This window comes from Dama dama, chromosome 28 (genome assembly GCF_033118175.1).
Source record: "Dama dama isolate Ldn47 chromosome 28, ASM3311817v1, whole genome shotgun sequence".
NCBI lineage: Eukaryota > Metazoa > Chordata > Mammalia > Artiodactyla > Cervidae > Dama > Dama dama.
The window spans coordinates 59324975-59349930 of record NC_083708.1 but is presented as its reverse complement, the minus strand read 5'-3'; the positions used below and the strand labels follow the sequence as shown (position 1 = coordinate 59349930).

At 38.9% G+C, this 24956-nt stretch overlaps 1 protein-coding gene across 1 annotated transcript; it reads left to right on the top strand.

Annotated features, from left to right (window-relative positions):
* Positions 1-662: 662 nt before the first annotated feature.
* SPACA1 (sperm acrosome associated 1) lies at positions 663-24722 on the top strand. The gene is made up of 6 exons (XM_061131730.1): positions 663-882; positions 12691-12792; positions 13536-13642; positions 16277-16412; positions 22728-22848; positions 24566-24722. Exons 1-6 carry the CDS (start codon positions 663-665, stop codon positions 24720-24722), a joined length of 843 nt encoding a protein of 280 aa, XP_060987713.1.
* The last annotated feature ends 234 nt before the right edge of the window (positions 24723-24956 follow it).

Below are 24956 nucleotides of genomic sequence, written 5' to 3'. Positions count from 1 at the left end.
TCCTTTCCCACGCCACCTGGCATTCTAGCTCAGAGATGTCCCTCGTGGAGCTGACAGCACTGCACAAAATCTTAAAACGTGAGTACATGCTTAAGGTGCATTAACAACAGTGTTCGGATCAGAGTGTGAAAGTGTAGCCCCTATATCCTCCACAAAGCCTCGCCTGCAGATACGGATGAAATTTGGGGCAACCTACTTGACAAAGCTTAAGATGAGTCATTCTTGATACCCATTGAATAGGACACTGGGCATAAGGAATCCGAAGCCAAGTCACAGGGAGCATGCTCAAGGGTTCTAGTCAGTCTGGTTTAGAGAGGAGACATCGCACGGTGAGGAAGAAAACTCACCCAGGGCGCCGGGCGACGCTTGCCAACTGAGGAAGAGTGAGGGCGTGGCCCCGCCCAATGCGCCGGCTCGTCCCGGATCGCCGGAAGGGGTGGGGCGTGGCCCGAGCGCCATCGGAAGTGGCCCGCGGGGCGCCATGCTGGAGGCCTTGCGCGTGTTCTATGGGCTGCGCGAGATGGTGACGACCCGTGACGCCCCAATGGTTGCCGGGGCACGGTGCAGGCGTTCGGAGTCTGGCGGCTCCTCTCTTTTACGCACCTTTCGTCAGGAGCGGGCGGCTGCGACTGCGCCTTGGGCAGCCGTCCGGGCCTAGAACCATGAGATCCGGGGGCGCGGGCTGCTCTGCTAGGCTCCTGCTGACAGTCGGCTGGCTGCTCCTGGCGGGCCTCCAGTCAACGTGCGGGATCAACGTCACCGCGATCCAGGATCCCAGCTTGGCCCGCGAAGGCGAGGGCGAGCCAGAGGGCGACGAGGAGCCCGAGAACGACAGCGAGACGGAGAGCGAGCCCGAGGCTGAGGCCGAGGATGATAGTGAGGGTGAGAGGCTCTTTGGCGGGGACCCAGAGGCACCTGTTGAAGGCGAAGCCTTTCCTGCTTTTTGAGGAAGATGAGAATTACCCAAGTTAACGTCTGTTAACTCTCTCGAAAGCTTTCTGGAAAGCAACCCCGAATGTGTACATTATTGCAAACTTAATGGCCCTGCAAAAAAGGATGCGCTAATTCTCCACAACCTCAGCAAGATAAACAAGCATATGTATAGAAATTGCTACAGAAATACTGCTAAATATTGCTCTGGACAAGGGAATAGATGCTTAATTTTCTAAGGGTAGGAGTCACAAAGTTACCTTCCACCCACTTGCAGTTATGATTTTTCTTTCCCGTTGTGTGTGTGTGTATTTGTTGCTCAGTCGTGTCCAACTCTTTGCGATCCCATGGACTGTAGCCCACCTGACTCCTCTGTCCATGGAATTCTCCAGGCAAGAATACTGGAGTAGGTTGTCATTTCCTTCTCCAGGGCATCTTGCTCTAGGGATGGAACTGAGGTCTCCTGCATTATAGGCGGAGTCTTTGCCATCTGAGTCACCAGGGACTTTCCCTCTGTAGCTTTTTTTTTTTTTTTTTTTTAAGTGCAGATTGCCTGAAGTCTTCCTTTTCATTTTTGCCCTTTGGATTGGAACTCAAGGGAATTCCAAATTCCCCTCACTGTGACACATCTAGATAGACCAAGATACTGACAGAATAGCCCAGAAAACCTGTTAGTTTCGTGCAGCTTCTCTGCAGTGTGATGGTGTTTTAAGTTCAGCTTGTAATCCCAAAGGAAGGGTGGCAGTAGAAGACACCTATCAAGGGATCAAACTAGAGGCTTTGTTAAGTGATATACATTTTAAGGAAAGAAGACTAGCTCATATTTGGTACATAAATTTGCCTTATTCTCCTGGATCATTAAGCAATAAAACTTGACAAGCTGGGATACTCATTAGTTAGCTCACATGCTGGTAGATAAAAGGTCAGCTGCAGGTTTGCAGTCATCTAAAGGAGAATGATTCTCTTCCCTCTATGAATGACCCAGTTGAGGTTCTTTTTAATATCCTTGGCAGTCTCCTGTCTCCTATACATATCAAGTAGGTGATGTATTTATCAGTCATTCTTTTATAGCCCGATGACAGTGACCCTCAGTGACATAAAGAAATTGACTATCTGAGGTTAATGGTGTAATTGAGGTTTGTGCTACCTTGATAGCATTACATGTGAGAGAGCTTGGAGAGAGGTCTTCTACTTTGGAAATGTGAAAAGAGGACTAGGGTAGAAAAGACCGTTCTGAAGCATAGTTGCTTTTGTTTTGAAAGTAATTGAATTAACAGTATTAAACTGGTTAAGGGATAGTTGTAAAATGCTAGAGTGTAGGCAGGTGATGGAGTTATAATGCCTTAGATTCCAGTTCAAATGTAGGCAAGTTATTCTCTCAGTTTCTCTGTTTCATCCTCTGATCTTCAGGGAGCCCTTGTATCATTTAATATACAGTTCTATGTGCAGCTGTTTTTTTTTTTTTTTTTTTCTGGGGAGAATGAGAATCCAGAACTTAATCCAAGATATCTGAGATCTAAACATTTCCAGAATCATTAATTAAAATTTGGCAAAGTCCCTTTTAACCCTCAGCAGACCAGTAAAAGCAGTCATCATCATTTATGTATATATATAAAGCTTAAGGTATTTACAAATAACTTGCAAATATAAGAGTAAAGAGATAGTGAAAACAACCTATTTCAGATTATAAGTTGTTTGTAATAATAAGAATTTAAACCTGGAAAGCTCCAAATTTTTTTTCTATATTTCTTGGTTTTGAAGAAATACATACCCTAATTGAGGAAAGTACTCTGAATGCAGCTGAATGCTTATCAGCTGTTATGCATGAATCTGGAATGTATCCATTTTGTAAATACTGATTCCAGATTTCAAGTACTTCCCTAACAGATTCTAGTTTATCATTACTTTGGTTTCTTTCTGCACTGGCATTGTCAAAACACAGTACTTTTGAAATCTGTGAAGGCACATGTTTTGTTTAAAAGAAGACTGCCATCGTGTTTGTTCCATAGTTTCAAAGAAATGGAGAATATTCTTTCCCAACATTTACTTAATAAGACTTGTAAATGAACAAATCATGATGGCAGGTGTGTATATAAAGGTGACCAAAGAAAATAGATTACATAGAAATGAATAAAATTCATTGCAGTAATCTTTCTAATTGGCACTTATAAATCTAAAAAGAATACTCTCCATATCCTTTTTAACAAAATAATATGGTCTGGCTTATTTTCCCAAAATATTTTAAGATCAAGTTCTTCCTGTTGAAAGCCCAACTTAGATGAGAATAGCATATATCCTTCAAAATACAATGCTCATTCACTGGTTCTCGAGTGAAGGGAAAATTCATCTAGAATATTTATTTAAGGTACCATCTCTCATTTTGCTATGGAGTCAACATCACTGTTAGCATCTAAAGTGTTGCTATTTCTCTGCGTTTATCTTCTAATTCATCCAATAACTGTGAAAGGTATTCCTCTGTCACTTTTCTTCTCTGTCATTATGGACAAACAAGAAAAAGTTAAAAATCTCAACTCTGTCCAATGAAAGCTGAAAATAGACTATGAGAAAGGTGCCTTTAGACTTCTTTTGTATCTTCCTGAGAGATTATACAATACATTGGACAAAATAGCAAGAAAACAAAAGATGATGTAATAGCTGTGATTTATTTCAGTTATGTCATCTTTCCCAGATAGCCCCACCAGTCTTCCATTTTATTTAGTCTTTTCTTTTTAAATACAATTGGAAATAATTGATGAGCAATAATGAAATCTATCATTATGGATGATAAAATAACAAAATGTTTCAAAATATAGAAAAACTAAAAACAGACTATGAGAAAGTTGCCTCAAAAATTAAAATTGATTTTTGATGGTATATACCAACAGTTAAAAGAGTGCTGTCCAGAATTGAAGAGAACGTTTTAGGATCTGGCCAGAACAAAAAAGATCAGGATCATTATCTGCATCATTGCGGATGCCCAGCTTTTGTCTGCATGGTCAAAGACTCGGTAGATTTTTAGGAAAGCTTTATCACACTCTTGACTCCTGGTGAACTCTTCACACATTTTCACCTGTTCCATCAAATTAAGATAGCCTGTATAGTATTTTGGAAACAGTTGACTTTTCAGCTGTATGTGCAGAACTTTTTAATCCTCTGACATTTCCTTTTGTTAGATTTGCCCGTTATTCCACCCTGTCAGTTTTAAATCCAGATTTATTTTCAAAAAATTTTTTTGTCCTTCCTAGTTTTGCATGATCCCCAGATTCAGTCAGTGTGGTATCAGTATTTTCCAAATCATTCATAAAAATGTTGACCAGGACAGAATTCTCTGACAGATCACTGATAACACGTGATACCAACCAGTCAATTAGCTTTAGCGGGTCTTACTGTTGAACAGTTACACGTGAAGCTTAACTGACCATACTTTTTATTCACAGGTATATGATGGGAAATTTTGACAAATACCACACAAGTCAAGATGCATAAAATTTCCCAGACCCACTGCTATAGGATTTCCACCAAAGAAGAAAGTCATTGAATGCCCTACTGGACATTCAATAAACAAAGGCAAAAGGAGCTTTAGAAATGATTAGACTGAATCTCATTTTTTTCTAAAGTTAGGAGAACTTAAGTATTAGCAGCTTTCCTAAAGTAGCATAGCAGAGCTGATTAATTATTTTTTTGGAAAGAGGTTATATTTAAGGGTAGTCTAGCACTCATTTGCATACTCTTGTTTTCTGTTTTTAAGATTTGGCTTTTAATTTGTATTTCCTAATGTACCAGCAGAACGTATCCAAGCATTTTGAGCAAAAATGTCAATTCAGAATTGATCATCATGATAGTCCAGTTTCACAAAGTCAATATTAATTTACTTGTATATTCATCAAGTATAAATTTGTTTACTGTATATTCAAGGCACTGTATTTGGTGCCTGTAAGTATAGAAGTGTTTATGAAAAATTATAATAATCTAAATAGGAAAAAAAATCCTAGACTTACATGAAATTACTAATTACAAAATGAATGAATGAAGTGTGAGTGAGGGTATATCTTAGGCATGTTTAGAAGGCTAAATGATATACAGAATGCTTGCATATACATTATCACATTTAATTCTTACAATAATATAAGGAGATAGGTTCTCCTTTCCAAGTTTTACAGAGGGGTTAATTAGGCGTGACTCAGCTTAAGGAATTTGTTCAAACTCAGAATAGCTAATTAGTGGTAGAAGTAGCAATTCGGACTCCAATTTTGATGCATTGTCCCATGTAATAAATGTTGTTGCCTCACAACATCATGCCTTTTAAAAATTACCTTCTAGTACCTCATTTACTTTTTTTTTGAGATTGTGGTCCTGATCTGAGTCAGCAGGAATTGATTATATACAGCTAGTAGAATTCATGTCAAATTGCAGAACAATTTAAAAAATAGAAACATGAGATTTCAAACCAATAATTTTAACTACTCAAATACTTATATATTCCTTGATCACCCTGCTAAATGAAATGTTGAAATAAATTCTTAGGAGTAACTTACCATCTTATCCTGAGAATGAGTAGAACCAATTTATAACATAATTTTAATGAATACTTAACATGAAGGCTTCTGTTTGGATAGAAATAATACACTCAAAATTTTTTGGAAAGTAGAGAATAGAAAAAATTGGGTCCTATAATTGGCAGGCTTTTTTTTTTTTCTGACCTTCTGTATAACTTTTAACTCAGCATATATTAAACTGATGAAAGGCATTATTTTTAAAATTATGTACAGGTTTAAATATAAATCTTTGTAACTTATTTCCTAATTTAATTCTTTAAAGATTTAGCTTTCTTTCGATTTAAACAGTAATATAAGATATACTAGTAATGGCATTGCTTTTCTGATTTAATATAATTTTTTATATTATTTTATATATATAAATAATATTTTATATTATATGTCTGCTTCCCATATCAGTGCTTATATCCTCCATCTCCAAGTAAGAGTTTTTCACTTAGAAAAGTTTCCCTATGATTGAATAATGTATTTTTGCATTTATTTTTAGTTTCAAATAGCACGATAGTCAAAGAAGTAGAATTTGGGATGTGCACCGTTACATGTGGTAAGTAACATAGAGCAGATAAATAATATTGTAGTGGGGGATGAGGGGACAAAGTGTACTATCATGCATCTCTCTCTGATTTCTGTTTGTAATTATGATTTACACACAAAACTCAAACTGATTGCTTTCTAAGGGAGGATATTTTCAGTTCATAACCTCTAAGTCTTATTTTAAGCCAGCTCTGTAATATATACATATTATTATTTTGGGGGGGGCACATAAACTGCTTTCACAAGAGTAAAACTTTATCTCAGAGGTTTGGAAGATTAAAGATCTTCTGATGCATCTCACAGATGTCTTCCACATACTGTGTTGGCAAATCTATCAAAAGATTTGCTTTTTTAAATAGTCTATTCTAAATTCTACAGTTTTCCATTTTATATGTCATGTCTTAGAAAAAAGAGGTATTGGCTTTGTGGGGAAAATAATATTCAAAGACTGTGATTTATTTTGATCTTTCCTTGGATAGAAATTGGACGTAAAATCTCTTATATAAGTATTGAATTAAGACTACATGTGCTGTAATAAGACCGTGAGTGCTTAATTGTGTTGGACTCTTTTGTGACCCAGTGCACTATAGCCCACCAGGCTCCTCTGTCCATGGGATTTCTGAGGCAAGAATACTGGAGTGAGTTGCCATTTCCTTCTCCAGGGGATCTTCCCAAACCAGGGATCGAACCTGCGTCTCCTACCTCTCCTGCATAGGCTGGTGAATTCTTTACCAATTGCACCACCTCAAACTTAAACGTGTTCACCATAAGTGCCTGAAGGGCTTGTTAAAACATGGATTGTGAATCCTACTTCAAAATTTCTGACTCACTTAGGCCTTCAATGAGGTCTAAGAATTCATATTTCTAAAGTAAGTTCACAAATGAAGCTAATGCTGCTTTTTCAAAGACCATCTTTTGAGAACCACTATAGAGACATTACTTTGCCAACAAAGGTCTGTCTAGTCAAGGCTATGGTTTTTCCAGTGGTCATGTATGGATGTGAGAGTTGGACTATAAAGAAAGCTGAGCACAGGAGAATTGATGCTTTTGAACTATGGTGTTGAAGAAGACTTTTGAGAGTCCCTTGGACTGCAAGGAGATCCAACCAGTCCATCCTAAAGGAGATCAGTCCTGGGTGTTCATTGGAAGGACTGATGCTGAAGCTGAAACTCCAATATTTTGGCCACCTCATGCAAAGAGTTGACTCATTGGAAAAGACCCTGATGCTGGGAGGGATTGGGGGCAGGAGGAGAAGGGGACGACAGAGGATGAGATGGTTGGATGGCATCACTGACTCTATGGACATGAGTTTGAGTAAACTCCAGGAGTTTGTGATGGACAGGGAGGCCTGGCGTGCTGCGATTCATGGGGTCGCAAAGAGTCGGACACTACTGAGTGACTGAACTGAACTGAACTGATAGACTAATATGCTAAGAAGACAGTAGATAATTCACAGTGTAATTAAGTTTATTCTAAATAGAGTCTTCCTTGGAAAAAGATAGTGACAGAAGGGAAGAACAAAAACCAGAGGGGAAGAAATCATAGTCCATGAAGATACAGATCAAAACAATATGTATGTTTTTTATTTTTTGGTCAAAAATTATAGCTAAATTGTTTTTATTTGAGATAAAGTTTTAAAAATGATGCTAAAATAGACAACAAAATTTATGCTTTTAACCATTTTTAAAATGTGCATTTTAATGAGATTAAGCACATTCATATTGTCATGCGATCATTATTGCAATCCACTCCCAACTTTTTCGTCATCCCAAACTGAAACCTCTGTACCAGTTAAACACTAATTTCCCACTTACCCCAATCCCTTGCAGCAATTATTCTACTTCCTGTCTCTTGAGATAGTTTTAAACCTGTTTTTTACCTTAATTTCTTGGTCAGTCAGAGTCAGAAATGAGAGGAATTATGTAATAATTTTGTATTTATTCATTTGCAATTTATATTTTTATTCTGCTGCTTGTGAAATCCTCACAGAGAATGATTTTTATGACAATTCTAATAATTGGTATTGTCCTACTCTTTAAAGATGTGCTTCAGAAATTGTATATCTTTACTCAATAAATTTGGGCTTCCCTAGTGGCTCAGATGATAAAGGATTTGTCAGCAGTGTGGGAGACCCAGGTTGGATCTCTGGGTTAGGAAGATCCCTTGGAAGAGGACATGGCAACCCACTCAAGTATTCTTGCCTGGAGAATCCCATGGACAGAGGAGCCTGGCGGGCTGCAGTCCCTGGGATTGCAAAGAGTCGGACACAACTGAGTGACTAACACACATTCAACAAATTAGTTTTTGTTTTCTGCTTTTTAAGTTTTTGCCTACTATGTGCCAGGTATTATTATAGGAGTTCGAATACAGCAGTGAACAAAGCAGTGGAAACTCTCTGCCTTTAAGGAATATATTTTCTAGTAGGGTCAAAGAGATACATAATGTAAAACATGTAATATGTCAGATGGTGGTAAGTTCTAAACATAAACCATAAAAGGCAATATTTCACATCTATAATATTTTAACTATTAAAAATATTTTCAATCTGTAAAAATTATTTAAAGAAAAAAATGCTTTAGTGAAAATTCTGTTGAACTCTCAAAACAATATTTTAGCATTCAAAAAGTTTCCTTGGAACACACAAGCATGTTTTTAAGTATTGACTTTGTGTCACATCTACACACATTGCAATGAAATCTATTTGGCTAAATAAGTAAATACATAAAATACCTGCTTGGAAAATATTTTAATATATAAGAATAAGACTATCCCCCTAGAGAAGTACTATTCATAAATTTAAGTGGAGCCATTCTACAGCTATTCTTAAGAATCTCGTTTAATCAAAAAAGACCTTTCCCCGTCCAACCTTCCCTCTCCTTATTTTGTATGGAGGACTGTATTGTTTGCCTCTCAAAGTTTGGTCCACAGGCTAGCTCTATCAGCATAGGCTGAGAGCTTGTGAGAAATTCAGAACCTCAGGACCTACTGCAGGCACTTGCTGCCTCATAATTTGCATGTTAGTATCTCAGGTGTTGTGCATGCTCTCTGAAAATTGAAACATGCTCGTATAAGCCATCTCTTATAAACCAAGAGATTATAAGCCATCTCTTGTATTATAAGCCAAGCTCTATACAGTCAGCCAAAACAAGACTGGGAGCTGTGACTCAGATCATGAACTCTTATTGCAAAATTCAGGCTTAAATTGAAGAACGTAGGGAAAACCACTAGACCATTCAGGTATGACCTAAATGAAATCCCTTACAATTATATATTAGAAGTGACAAATAGATTCAGGGGATTAGATCTGATAAAGTACCTGTGGATGGAGGTTCATGACATTGTCCAGGAGACTGTGATCAAAGCCATCCCCAAGAAAAACAAACTCAAAAAGGCAAAATGGTTGTTTGAGGAGGCCTTAAAAATAGCTGAGAAAAGAAGAGAAGCGAAAGGCAAAGGAAAAAAGGAAAGTTACACCCATCTGAATGCGGAGTTCCAAAGAACAGAAAGAAGAGATAAGAAAACCTTCCTCAGTGATCAGTGCAAAGAAATAGAGGAAAATGACAGAACAGGAAAGACTAGATATCTCTTCAAGAGAATTAAAGATACCAAGGGAACATTTCATGCAAAGATGGGCACAATAAAGGACAGAAATGATGTGGACCTAACAGAAGCAGAAGATATTAAGAAGAGGTAGAAAGAATACACAGAAGAACTATACAAAAAAGATCTTCATGACGCAGATAACCACAATGGTGTGATCACTCACCTAGAGCCAGACATCCTGGATTGCAAAGTCAAATGGACCTTAGGAAGCATCACTATAAACAAAGCTAGTGGAGGTGATGGAATTCCAGCTGAGCTATATCAAATCCTAAAAGCTGATGCTGTGAAAGTGCTGTACTCAATATGCCAGCAAATTTAGAAAACTCAGCAGTGGCCACAGGACTGGAAAAGATCAGTTTTCATTCCAATTCCAAAGAAACGCAATGCCAAAGAATGTTCAAACTACTGCACCATTGCACCTCTCTCACACGCTATCAAAGAAATGCTCAGGATTCTCCAAGCTAGGCTCCAGCAGTACATGAACCGAGAACTTCCAGATATTCAAGCTGGATTTAGAAAAAGCAAAGGAACCAGAGATCAAATTGCCAACGTCAGTTGGATCATAGAAAAAGCAAGAGAATTCCAGAAAAACATCTACTTCTGCTTTATTAACTATGCCAAAGCCTTTGACTGTGTTGGAAAATTCTTAAAAGAGATTGGAATACCAGACCACCTTACCTTTCTCCTGAGAAACCTGTGGGCAGGTCAAAAGCAACAGTTAGACCCAGACATGAAACAAAGGGATGGCTCCCAATTGGGAAAGCAGTACGTCAAGGCTGTATATTGTCACCCTGCTTATTTAACTTATATGCAGAATCTATCATGCAAAATGCTGGGCTGGATGAAGCATAAACTGGAATCAGGATTGCAGGGAGAAGTATCAGTAACTTCAGATATGCAGATGACACCACGGTTATGGCTGAAAGCAAGGAACTAAAGACTTGCTTCTTAGTGAAAGAGGAGAATGAAAAAGCTGGCTTAAAACTTAACATTCGAAAAACTAAGATCATGGCATAGGATCCCGTCACTTCATGGCAAACATATGGGGAAACAATGGAAAGAGTGACAGGCTTTATTTTTTTGGACTCCAAAATTACTACACATGACTGCAGCCATGAAATTAAAAGACACTTGCTCCTTGGAAGAAAAGCTATGACCAACCTAGAGAGTGAAAGTGAAAGTTGCTCAGTCATGTCTGACTCTCTGCAGTCGCATGGACTATGCAGTTGATGGAATTATCCAGGCCAGAATACTGAAGTGGGTAACCTTTCCCTTCTTGAGGGGATCTTCCCAACCCGTGGATCAAACCCAGGTCTCCCACCTTGCAGGCTGATTCTTTACCAGCTGAGCCACAAGGGAACCCCAACTATGACCAACCTAGATAGTATATTAAAAAGCAGAGACATGACTTTGCTGACAAAGGTCCGTCTAGTCAAAGCTATGGTTTTTCCAGTAATTTTGTATAGATGTGAAAGTTGGACCATAAAGAAAGCTGAGTGCTGAAGAATTGATGCTTTTGAACTGTGGTGGTGAAGACTCTTGAGAGCCCCTTGAACTGCAAGATCAAACCTGTCAGTCCTAAAGGAGATCAGTCCTGAATATTCATTGGAAGGACTGATGCTGAAGCTAAAGCTCCAATACTTTGGCCACCTGATGCGAAGCGCTGACTCATTTGAAAAGACACTGATGTTGGGAAAGATTGAAGGCAGGAGCAGAAGGGGATGACAGAGGATGAGATGGTTGGATGGCATCACCGACTCAATGGAGATGAGTTTGAACAAGCTCCTGGAGTTGGTGATGGGCAGCAAAGCCTGGTGTGCTGCAGTTCATGGGGTCATAAAGAGCTGGAAATGACTGAGTGACTGAGCTGAACTGAAGCCATCTCTAGACTTCAGCTTACCCTTGTCTTGAGAATGGGTTGTATGATTAACATCTTACAGGCACTGAAAGAAGGAACTTGGTAGGAAGAATATCAAGATGGACTACTCCTTAGCCTGTGACAGCACAGTCTTATCACAGGACGTGTTCGGCATGTCACTGAACCAGCTTTGAACCAGCTTTTATCATCTCTCTCACTTCTCATGTTGGTAGGGCCAACTCAGTGGAGATCTGAGATGGGTCAGTAAAGACTTGATTTCTTATGAAATGTATGGCACTTCTAACAAGAGTTATCAGTTTGGAAATGGAGGTTTGGTCATTAAGTCTATCTTGATAAATTTAATACAGAGATTTTTACCAGTCTAGATATTAAGAGCATCATTTATGTTACAGTGTAATTTTTGTAATTTCCTCTGCAAGCTCCAACTCCTCCCATTCCAGAGTTCCATGGTCAAATAAATTTGGAAGATCCTGTGTGTTACCGCTTTCCTACTGTTTCAGTAGTAGACTTTACTAGTTGTAATAAGCACATTTTATACATCTCTGAAAAGGAAAAATACTGTCATTCTTGACATGCCGTCAATTCTAAAATGCATTCTGATCTCAAAAATGTTAGAATGTAAAACTTTTGCATCTTTGATCAATGAAAGTTTACACATAATAGCACATTCATTTACTAGCATATTAAAAGGTCCTCTAAAATTCTGAGGAGATTCATTTCATTTTAATTTAACGTATAATTTCCAAATGTAAATAATCATGGAATCTTTTTTCTTGTGTTATCAACCAGAGGAACTAGTGTTTCATGTGACTCATTTTGGAAAATGCTGTTTTATGAAATCATTCAAAATACCTGTGTTTGTGCTCAACCACTTCATTGTATCCTACTCGTTTTGACCTCATGGGCTGTAGCCCCCGGGCTCCTCTCCAGGCAAGAATACCAGAGTGGGTAACCACTCCCTTCTCCAGGGGATCTTTCTGACTCAGGGATCGAACCAGGTCTCCTGCATTGCAGGTTGATTCTTTACCTGCTGAGCCATCACTTAAGTGTCTTTACCCTGAATTTAGGAATTTAATTTCTGAAGTTAGGAGAAAAGTTTCAAAATGACCTAGGTAGAAAAATAAAATAACCCTGGAATTCTTTTTTTTTTTTTTTTTTTTTAACATTTGCCAATTTCTTTTATCAAAGGAATCGGTATTAGAGAAGTTATATTGACAAGCGGATGCCCTGGTGGTGAATCCAAGTGTATCGTACGAGTGGAAGAATGTCGTGGACCAGTAGATTGTGGCTGTGAGTTGGACTTTATACTGGAGGGAGATGGGGGGGCAGGGACAGTGTTTACCCTGGGGATAGATCCTTAACCTCAGTTTGCCTTGAGTGGAGGGAGATGATCAAAATGATATACTGAAAGGAAATTATAAGAAAACTTAAAATCCCACTTCTCCAGACAGTTATAGGTCTTTCTACTTTTCTTTACACTTTTTCAGTCCTGTCTAAATTTAACATACATCCTCTCTAGTACACTGGAACATTTGCACTCCGGTTTTGGTTGCAGCTCTCCTTCAAAGAAATGCTTTTAACCTTTTGGTTGTGACAGTCTCTCAGTAGATTGGTAAACTCTACATTGGGAACTTTGAGAGCCTTTCTGTATCAAATTTCACTAGTCTGAGGTTTCATTATCTCTAAGCCAGAAAGAGGTGGACAGAGGAGGGGTTGTCCCTAACCAGAAAGTTGGCAGCCACTAGTAAGTATATCTCAAAGTTTAATAGAGCACTAAGTAGTTTGCCCTTACTGTGTCTTCTCTGTAGTTTATTTTGCCAAAGGAACAGACAGGTGTGGTGTTTACTTGCCTCTCCAGTGACTTTATTGTTGCATCCATGACGACTCTCTGCTCCTCTACAGGGAGACTTCCAGTAATGTGTCTACTAACTTGCAGCATGTAATATAAAGTTGGAGGTGACCTTTAAAAGTAGTATTGTGTATAAAGCAGTTCACAAGGCCCACTGGTTTATATGTATGTAATTTTTTTTCAGGGGGTAGACCAATTTCAGAAAGCCTTGAACGTGTAAGGCTTGCATGTGTTCATACGTCTCCTGAAAACCGTTTCAAATATATTTGGAGACTTCTAAGGCCAGACCAGGTGAGTAATGAATGTATGTAATTTGGTGCTTTCCAGTGTGTGATAAGATTTGTTTCCCAGTGCTTGATGACTCTCGGAGCACTTTCTCTTCAAAAGCAGTTTGCAAAAATGAAGTAAAAATCATGCAACTTTATTATTATTGGGATTTAAATTTATTTTCATTTCTTAGTAGGTCTAAAACTTTATATATGTCTTAGGGCCAGCTATTCTCAGAACTTAGAAGCATCTATTTTATATAAAGTGTTCTATTTTGGAAGCAAGGTTTTCATTTGTATGTATAATACTTGTATAATGATGACAGTAGCTAACATTAGTTGAGGGCTTATTAAATGCCAGATATACACCAACTGCTAGAGTTTTGTTTACTCATATAACAATCTATGAGGTAATTCCCATCATTATACCCGTTTTGCAGATAAGTACAATTGTTGCTCAGTATCCTCAGGGAATTGATTCCAGGACCCCTTCAGACACCAGAATCAGAGATGCTCAATTTTCTTATATAACATGGTGTAGTATTTGCATATAACAGATACTTCCTTCCATATACTTTAAATCATCTCTAGATTATTTATAATGTAAATGTTATATAAGTATTTGTAAATGCAGTATAAATGCCAAGTAAAGAGTTCAGTTCAGTTCAGTTCAGTCACTCAGTCGTGTCTGACTCTTTGCGACCCCATGAATCGTAGCACACCAGGCCTCCCTGTCAAACTCCCAGAGTTTACTCAAACTCATGCCCATCGAGTCGGTGATGCCATCCAGCCATCTCATCCTCTGTCGTCCCTTTTTCCTCCTGCCCCCAATCCCTCCCAACATCAGGGTCTTTTCCAGTGAGTCAACTCTTCGCATGAGGTGACCAAAGTATTGAAGTTTCAGCTTCAGCATCAGTCCTTCTAATGAACATCCAGGACTTATCTCCTTCAGGATGGACTGGTTGGATCTCCTTGCAGTCCTAGGGACTCTCAAGAGTCTTCTCCAACACCACAGTTCAAAAGCATCATTTTTTCGGTGCTCAGCTTTCTTCATGGTCCAACTCTCACATCCATACATGACCACTGGAAAAACCATATCCTTGACCAGACGGACCTTTGTTGGCAAAGTAATGTCTCTGCTTTTTTTTTATTTATTTATTTTTTTATTAGTTGGAGGCTAATTACTTCACAACATTTCAGTGGGTTTTGTCATACATTGATATGAATCAGCCATAGAGTTACACGTATTCCCCATCCCGATCCCCGCTCCCACCTCCCTCTCCACCCGATTCCTCTGGGTCTTCCCAGTGCACCAGGCCCGAGCACTTGTCTCATGCATCCCACCTGGGCTGGTGATCTGTTTCACCATAGATAGTATACATGCTGTTCTTTCGAAACATCCCACCCTCACCTTCTCCCACAGAGTTCAAAAGTCTGTTCTGTATTTCTGTGTCTCTTTTTCTGTTTTGCATATAGGGTTATCATTACCATCTTTCTAAATTCCATATATATGTGTTAGTATGCTGTAATGTTCTTTATCTTTCTGGCTTACTTCACTCTGTATAATGGGCTCCAGTTTCATCCATCTCATTAGAACTGGTTCAAATGAATTCTTTTTAATGGCTGAGTAATATTCCATGGTGTATATATACCACAGCTTCCTTATCCATTCATCTGCTGATGGGCATCTAGGTTGCTTCCATGTCCTGGCTATTATAAACAGTGCCGCGATGAACATTGGGGTGCACGTGTCTCTTTCAGATCTGATTTCCTCAGTGTGTATGCCCAGAAGTGGGATTGCTGGGTCATATGGCAGTTCTATTTCCAGTTTTTTAAGAAATCTCCACACTGTTTTCCATAGCGGCTATACTAGTTTGCATTCCCACCAACAGTGTAAGAGGGTTCCCTTTTCTCCACACCCTCTCCAGCATTTATTGCTTGTAGACTTTTGGATAGCAGCCATCCTGACTGGCGTGTAATGGTACCTCATTGTGGTTTTGATTTGCATTTCTCTAATAATGAGTGATGTTGAGCATCTTTTCATGTGTTTGTTAGCCATCTGTAAGTCTTCTTTGGAGAAATGTCTGTTTAGTTCTTTGGCCCAGTTTTTGATTGGGTCATTTATTTTTCTGGAATTGAGCTTCAGGAGTTGCTTATATGCTATCTAGGTTGGTCATAACTTTCCTTCCAAGGAGTAAGCGTCTTTTAATTTAATGGCTATAATCACCATCTGCAGTGATTTTGGAGCCCAAAAAAATAAAGTCTGACACTGTTTCCACTGTCTCCCCATCTATTTCCCATGAAGTGATGGGACCAGATGCCATGATCTTAGTGCAACCAATTCAAGTTTTGCTTTTTGGAACTTTCTGGAAATTTTTTTTTTTATGAATATTTTAAATCTGTGGTTTGTTGAATCTGCTGATGTGGAGCCCAAAGATACAGAGGACCAGCTGTAGCTGAGATGCAGAGAGTAACTCATTCTGATTTACACAGTCAGGAAGTTGGTACCTGTTCTGTCTGACTTTAAAATACATGTGCATAATGAATTACTGTCCTAGACTGAGAGAAAGTGGCTCTTCTTTTGTTATAAGAAATAAATTATTTTCTGATCTTAGGTTTTCATGAAGAATATTGATATCTTTTTTTTCTCTTAAAATAGCAAGCCATTATACTTGCAAATGATTCAGCAATCCTGGAAGTTCAGAGGGATACTCACCCCAAGGCTTTTGAGTGTGAAACGTTGGATAATAATGAAATAGTAGCATCTATTAGATTCACAATCTATACGACGACTGGTAAGTACCCAGCAACATTTTGACTTACTTATATCTCAGACTTCAGAGAGCATCAGAATAATGTGGTGGTCTTGTGGAGACACAGATCACTAGCCCAGAGCCCATAGTTTCTTCATCTGTAGACCTTGAGTGAGGCTGGCACAAGAATTTCCATTTCTGACAAGTTCCTAGTTGCCGTTGGTCCAGAGATCACATTTTGGGAACCACTAGTTTTATACCATTAAGATTTTTCTACAAGGTAGTGTGAGTTTCCCTGGTGGCTCAGATGATAAAGACTGCCTGCAATGCAGGAGACCCAGCTTTGATCCCTGGGTCGGGAAGATCCCCTCGAGAAGGAAATGGCTACCCACTCCAGTATCCTTGCCTGGAGAATTCCTTGGACAGAGGAGCCTGGCTGGCTACAGTCCATGGGATTGCAAAGAGTTGGACACGACTGAATGACTACCATGTCACTGCCCTTCATTATTTTTATTTTCACAAAGTAGAGTCAGATGTACCTCACTTTGGGAAACTGGTGTATTCCTGAAGAATTCCCAAAGGGCAGTCCTTTATTTTGAATTATATTCTTACTTTTACTTCTTTCGCAGAGGTGAGAATGAATACATAGAATTCTCATGGATGTGTAACAAAAATCTGGGCATGATAACCCACTCCCGTACTCTTGCCTGGAGAACCCCATGGACAGAGGAGCCTGGTGGGCTGCGGTCCATAGGATCGCAGTCGGACACGGCTGAATCGACTTAGCACAGCACACAGAATAAATTAAGAAATATTATGTGAAAATGTATCTTTTAAAAAATTATTCGTTTGAAGAAATTTTTTATAAAACAGTAGTGCAATCCTCAATAATTGTCACAAAAGGCAAATCTTAACCTGAACATAATTTTACGTGTTAGAAACCGTGCTTCCTTTGCAAAAAGGGTCCATGTGCATGTCTTTTCAATTTAAACTATGATGTCTTCTATATCCAAATAATTATTTCCTTTTGTTGAGTTGCTCTTAATCATTTTTATTGTTGTCATCTCTGTTGTTGGGGGTGTGGGAGATTTGGTCACAAGTTCTTTTGAGGCTGCAGTCAAGGCTCAGGAGACTTTCCCCAGAAAAATACCCACATATACAAATATGGCAAAAGTTACCTGTAATTTTACAAGATTTTGTGGATTTCTTGAGGCTATTTCTTGAGTCCCAAGTAAAGAACTTAAGCTGCAGTCTAGAGATACCATGCAATGTGACGCCCTTTATTTAACGGGAAACAAGGTGAGGTGTTTTCAAGGTGATTTAAAAAAATAAACTGTAAACTTTCTTTGATGTATTTATTGCTCAGTGTCCTTAAAAAAAAATGTTTACAGTGAAAGCTAACAACCATAGTCCTATATTGGGATATACTAGGTGTTATTAAAAGAATAATGTCAATAAAAGGCAAAAAAGAACTGAACATCATCAACTAAAAAAGATTTCAGTGAGTCACAGTTCAGGCTGTTAAAGGTTTTGAGAGCCTTTCTCAGCTCCTGTCCCCCAACCTGGTCCTTGTTAGGACTGCTTAGTAGTGGTTAGCTCTTCCTGTGAGTCAAAGGCAGCAGGTGTAAGCCAAGGACTGGGGCACAGTCCCCAAGACCAGCGAGTGAGACAAGCTGACTTTTCTGTCGTGTGGCTGTCCAGACCTGGTGGGGTGGCTCTGCAGTCTCAGCACATGCACTGGTTAGACAACAAAATGTTTTCAGAAAGTGTTGGTATCTATCAGTTGCTTTTAAAACAGACAGTTGGGTATACTGCTGTGACAGACCCTTTTGGCTGTTTGAGACGTCAGGTAGATGTTTCGGCTCTAAATGTCCTCACAGTGTGGTACTGGCTGGAAACAAATACATGATTGAAGTATGCTCAGAGTAGATGCGGTTTAATGAATGAAAATGCCCCATCCGTTCCCTCATATGACAGATTTTTCACTTCCACAATAATTATCTTTTATAGTTAGGCATTATTTTGATTGAATCATGTCCCCCTAAAAAGGTATTTTCAAGTCCAAACTCCTGGAACTTAAGAGTGTGATGGTGTCTGGAAACAGGGTTGTTGCAGATGTAATTAATTCAGTTAAGACATGATCTTACATACTAGAGAAGAGTGGGCTTTTAATCCAGTTTGACTGGTGTCCTGAGAAGAGGGAAATCTGGACACAGAAGGTGAGAGAGGAGAATGCATGGAGACTCAGAGACACGTGGGGAGAAGACGCCATGTGAAGACGGACACAGAGACTGGACTTACGCTGTCACAAACTGAGGGGCATCTGGGGCTCCCGGAGCCTGGAGAGTAAGGGAGGGATCCTTCCCAGAGCCGCTGGCGAGAGCATGGCCTCACCAGCGCCTGGTGTTCAAACGCTTACCCTCCAAGACTCTGAGGTAGCAGATATTTCTGTTGTTTTTAAGTCCCCTAGTTAGTGGTACTTTGTTATGGTGGCCCTCAAAAACTAATACAGACATAAGCTTAGTTTTTCTAAAATGTAAGAGCATCAAAATTTGTCTGTTTTTCATTAAAAAATTTTAAACAGAAATGGAAACTATTTTTTATTAGACATTAAAATACTCTAAGGGACACTTGCAAGAAGAGTACCATTAAAATGAAGCAGAATCTTGATACCTCTCATTTTCCACCCCTCTTGACTAGTATTTCAGGGTAGTGGATAAATGGAAAGAAATTTTGCATTTCTTCCCCTCAAGTTTTAATCCTAAAAGTTTTCTTTTTTTTTTGTTTGAGCTTAAAAATTCTACTGCTTCTATAAGTAAAATTATCAAAAGTTAAAAACTTTTTAAATTTAACAATGTTAGAATATAAATATGATATAAATTGGCTTCCCTGGTGGCTCAGTCGGTAAAGAGTCTGCCTGCAACACAGGAGACCTGGGTTTGATCCCTGAGTCGGGAAGACCCCCCGGAGAAGAGAATGGCAACCCACTCCAGTACTCTTGCCTGGAGAATTCCATGGACAGAGGAGCCTGGTGGGCTACAGTCCATGGGGTCACAAAGAGTCGGATACGACTGAGTGACTAACTTTAACTTTTTTAAATTGTTTGTCATACTTGGAAGTATTTAGTGAGATTATTAAATTGAGTTTATAGCTCTTGAACTACTAAGAAAAATGGAAAATTATTCTTCACAGTGTTTAAAGAATAGAAAGAAAATGAAGATGATTAAGCAGTTGAGATTGCCTGACTAGGAGACCAGGTCTGTGTTGTGTGTGTGCGGTCAGTCACGTCCAACTCTTCATGACTCCATGGTCTGTAGCCCATTCAGCTTCTCTGTCCATGGGATTTTCCAGGCAAGAATACTGGAGTGGGTTGCCATTTCCTTTTCCAGGGGGTCTTTTTGACCCAGGGATCAAACTTGCGAATCTTGCATCTCCTACATAGGCAGGCAGATTCTTTACCACTAGTACCACCTGGGAAGCCCCTGTTAGAGTGGTACTTATCAAAATTAAAATGTTAAAATACTTAAAACATAGCTTTCACAAGTCATTAAATCTTCCTGGATGTTGGTTTACTTGTCTGTATAAAAGTTGTATCAGATGATCTTTCTGGACCTTCCCGCACATGAATCTTTTATGAGTCTATGATTTAGGGACCAGGAAGAGCCATAAGAAAGGTATATAATTCAAAAGTAAGTAATATTTGCTATAAATTGCATTTTTATCAGCTTACAATGTAGCAGTGTTATAATACATATGGTAGGCTTGTTTTGTCTCCTTAATACGGAAGAGCAGACAGATATGGGAGAGAATGCTGATTTAACAGTGGTGTTTGGATATTGAGACATATACAAAAATTAGAGATGTGTTACAGTCCTAAATGTATTAATAAACTAAAATCATCAAGCTTAAAAAAGAAAACATAAAAGAATATCTGTATGATTCAGGAGTAGGCAAGGCTTCCCCTTTAGATATGACAAAAACCAGTCACCTTTTATAAAAGGAAATATTGATAAATTAGACTTCATAAAATTTAAAACTTCATATTCCAAAAATGGTATTGGGAAAATTTGACAGCCACATGCAAAAGAATGAAAGAAGGTCACTATCTTATACCATACACAGAAATAAACTCAAAATGGATTAAAGAGGTGAATCTAAAATCATAAAATTCCTAGGAAAAAAACATAGGCAGTAACCTTATTGATATAGGTCTTAGCCATGTTTTTGTAGATTTAACTGCAGAGACAGGGAAAACAAGCAAAAATAAACAAATGGACTACTTCAAACTAAAACGCTTCTGCACAGCAAAGGAAACGGTCTTCAGAACAGAAAGACAGCTTATGGAATGGAGGAGACATTCGTACATGGCATCTCTGATGGAGGTTAATAGGCCAGAATGTATAAGGAACTCACAGTAATCAACATTAAAAAAAAAAAGCCTGATAAAAATCAGGCAGAGGATCTGAATAGACATTTTTTCCAAAGAAGACATACAGATGGTAAGCAGATGCATAAAAATATGCTCAACATCACTAGTTGGGGAAATGCAAATCAAAACCACAGATACTACCTTATACCTATTAGAATGGTTGTTATCAAAAAGACAAAAAATAATAAATGTTGGAGAGGATGTGGAGAAAAGGGAACCCTTGTACACTGTTGGTGCAGCCACTATGAAAAGCAGTAAGGAGAGTCTTCAAAAAATTAAGAATAATACTACCATAGGACACAGCTTTTCTGCTTCTGTATATTTATCCAAAGAATATAACACTAATTCAGAAAGACATATGCACCTCTGTGTTCTCTGAAGCATTATTTATAATAGCCAAGATATAGAAGCCACCTAACTGTCCATTGATGGACAAATGGATAAAGAAGATGTTTTATATATATATGTACACACACGTGTGTGTGTGTGTGTGTGTGTGTGTGTGTGTATACACACACACAAAACAGAATACTGCTTAGCCAGAAAATGAACGAAATCCTGACATGTGCAACAATATGGATGGACCTTAAAGGTGTTATTGCTAAGTGAAGTCAAGTCAGATGGAGAAAGACAGATACAAAGATTATTTCACTCATATGTTGAATTAAAAAAAATTAAGACAGAAACACACTCATGGATACAGAGAACCAGGTTGTTGGTTGCCAGAGGGGAAGGGGGTTTAGGGTAGGTGAAATGGATGATGGGGGAGAGGCCGCTTTATGGGGGTGGATGGTAACTGGACTTGTGGGAGTCACTGTATACAGATACCAAATCATAATACTGTACGCCTGCAACTTACACTGAAACATTTAAAACTCCAGCTCTTTAAAAGGAATTGCTAGAAAAATGAAGAGATAAAATCCAAGAAAACAATTTAATAAACCATGTATACCAAGTATGATCAGTTTGGGAAAAGATCCTGTAATTTCTTAGAAAACCAAGCATACCTCTGCCCTATGACCCAGCAATTCCACTCATAGGTATTTATCCAAGAGAAGTGGAAGTGTGTGTTCACAGAATGACTTGTATAAGAATGTTCATAGCAGTTTGTTTATAATAACCCCAAACTGAAACAGTGTGGGTGTCCATCAGGAGACTGAATATTTGAGGCATACTACCCAGTAATAAAAAAGAAGAAACTATTGATACATGGAACAATTATGCTTGAATCTCTAAAATATTATACTGAGTTAAAAGCCTTACACGAAAGAAAGTATAACAAGTGTTTCCATTCCTATGAAATTCTAGATCAGGCAGAACCAATCTGTGTGAAAAAGAAAATCGGGACAGTGGCTGTGCCTGAAGGTTTGGGCAGGGATTAGCTGGGAGGGGCTAAGGAAACTTTTTGGAGTGGAGTAATATTCTCTGTATTTTTAGGGATTTGAATTACATATGTGTGTTTGCATTTGCCATAACTAAATAAATAACATATTTAAGATGGTTGTTCAATTCAGGGTCCATACGTTTTACTTCAAAGAAAAAATATAAACAAATATTGAACTCTAGTTAATGATATTCTCTTGAATTCTTTAGAAGTGTGCAGACATTAGCAAATTATCTTGAAATGTGTCCAAAAAATGAGGTCGATCAGTGGATTGATAGAAGCATGAATAGAAGGATAGCTAAAATGGTGGTGGTGGTGTCTAGGTGGTGGAAATGCAGGATGTTTATTGTCAGGTTCTTTGAACCTTTCTGCATGTTTGTAAAGAACATTTCTAAGGTGCAGAGAAAGTTCATTAATACTTTCCACTAATTCTTCCTGTATATTTCTAGAGTTTTTTTCCCCAGATACAGAGTTCCCATTTAGATGTTCATTTCCTTTTTTTTTTCCAGTAGTAATAATCATCACTATGTGTTTTTTTCTCTAGAATTACAGATGAAAAGAGCAAGCCAACCAGACACTGATGCAGTCCTAGTTTTTGTGCTGACAATAGGAGTTATTATCTGCATATTTGTGATCTTTGTACTGATCTTCATAATTATAAACTGGTAGGTGAAGAACTGCAACTGAACCATCACCCTTGATAAAAAATCTGCTTGTCTGCCCCTCCCTGTCCAGTGAATCTAAGGCCCTGTCCATTATGCTTCTCATGCAGGTTTCAAGACTGTCCAACTCTCTTCATCCCTCCTGAGACAATCCTGGTTCAGGCTACCTGATCTCATGACTTGATTCCCAGCCATGAGAGAACTTTTAAATGCAGTTTTCTATAGTAGTTGTTAAAGCAAAAATTTTATATAGTAGTTGTTAAAGCAAAAAGTTTATTGAATTAACATTTGTGTTGTCTAGTTGAAAATCAATTCAGTCGCTCAGTCGTATCCGACTCTTTGCGACCCCGTGAACCGCAGCACGCCAGGCCTCCCTGTCCATCACCCACTCCCTGAGTCCACCCAGACCCATGTCCATGGAGTCGGTGACGCCATCCAGCCATCTCATCCTCTGCCGTCCCCTTCTCCTCCTGCCCCCAATCCCTCCCAGCATCAGGGTCTTTTCAAATGAGTCAGCTCTTCACATCAGGTGGCCAAAATATTGGAGTTTCAGCTTCAGCATCAGTCCTTCCAACGAACACCCAGGACTGATCTCCTTTAGGATGGACTGGTTGGATCTCCTTGCAGTCCAAGGGACTCTCAAGAGTCTTCTCCAACACCACAGTTCAAAAGCATCAATTCTTCGGTGCTCAGCTTTCTTTATAGTCCAACTCTAACATCCATACATGACCACTGGAAAAACCATAGCCTTGTTGGCAAAGTATTGTCTCTGCTTTTTAATATGATATCTAGGTTGGTCATAACTTTCCTTCCGAGGAGTAAGCGTCTTTTAATTTCATGGCTGCAGTCGCCATCTGCAGTGATTTTGGAGCCCAAAAATATAAAGTCTAACGCTGTTTCCACTGTCTCCCCATCTATCTGCCATGAAGTGATGGGACCAGATGCCATGATCTTAGTTTTCTGAATGTTGAGCTTTAAGCCAACTTTTTCACTCTCCTCTTTCACTTTCATCAAGAGGCTCTTTGGTTCTTCACTTTCTGCCATAAGGGTGGTGTCATCTGCATATCTGAGGTTATTGATATTTCTCCCGGCAGTCTTCATTCCAGCTTGTGCTTCCTCCAGCCCAACGTTTCTCATGATGTACTCTGCATATAAGTTAAATAAGCAGGGTGACAATATACAGCCTTGACATACTCCTTTTCCTATTTGGAACCAATCTGTTGTTCCATGTCCAGTTCTAACTGTTGCTTCCTGACCTGCATACTAGTTGAAAATAATCACAACTTTAAAACGTGGTTGTTATAAACAACTAGTTCATCATAATACCTAATACCTACATGAGTATCACCCCCTGGTACCTCAGAGGGCTCATCTACTATCACAATGCAGGTGATGCACTGCAAAATAAAAATAAATCCTGACCAAGGAGGCATTTCTATGGGTTTTCCTGGTGGCTTAGCAGTAAAGAAGCCATCTGCCAATGCAGGAGACCTGGGTTCAATGCCTGGGTGGGGAAGTTCCCTCAGAGAAGGAAATGACATGCCATTCCAGTCTTCTTACCAGGGTTATCCCACGGACAGAGGAGCCTGGCAGGCTATAGTCCACGGGGTTGTGGAGTCAGACACGACTTCGCAACTGAACAACAAGGAGGCGCTTGTTGTTAGAAAACTAAAGTTTCAGTTTTCATTTCAAAAAATATTTAAAAATTTTTTTCTTCCAGGACGGCAGTCAAAGATTTCTGGGGGGCAAAGGCCTCGACAACTGAGATACAGTCTGAGCTGAGTTCAATGAGATACAAAGATTCAACTTCTCTTGACCAGTCACCAACAGATATACCTGGACATGAAGATGATGCTTTAAGTGAATGGAATGAATGATGCATGCATGATGTGTAACAAACCAAAGGAGACTAGAGCGTATCAGATTCATTATTATAAAAATATATAGTTAAATACTTTAACAGTACTGTAAGTGGTTTGTTATAGTCTGAAGGTAATACAATATGGGAAGGGGATTTTTTAATCAGTGCATCTTGGTGGTGCAGTTATCAAAATTTTTTAAATTTGTTCTCAACGTTTACCATTTCAGATAATCACTTTATCTAGAGGTAC

Excerpts from the sequence above, each read along its gene's own strand:
- SPACA1 (XM_061131730.1), top strand. The coding sequence starts at position 663 with ATGAGATCCGGGGGCGCGGGCTGCTCTGCTAGGCTCCTGCTGACAGTC. Across the intron at positions 883-12,690 it reads GGCCGAGGATGATAGTGAGG|GAATCGGTATTAGAGAAGTT; the intron begins GTGAGAGGCTCT and ends CTTTTATCAAAG. Across the intron at positions 13,643-16,276 it reads GACTTCTAAGGCCAGACCAG|CAAGCCATTATACTTGCAAA; the intron begins GTGAGTAATGAA and ends CTCTTAAAATAG.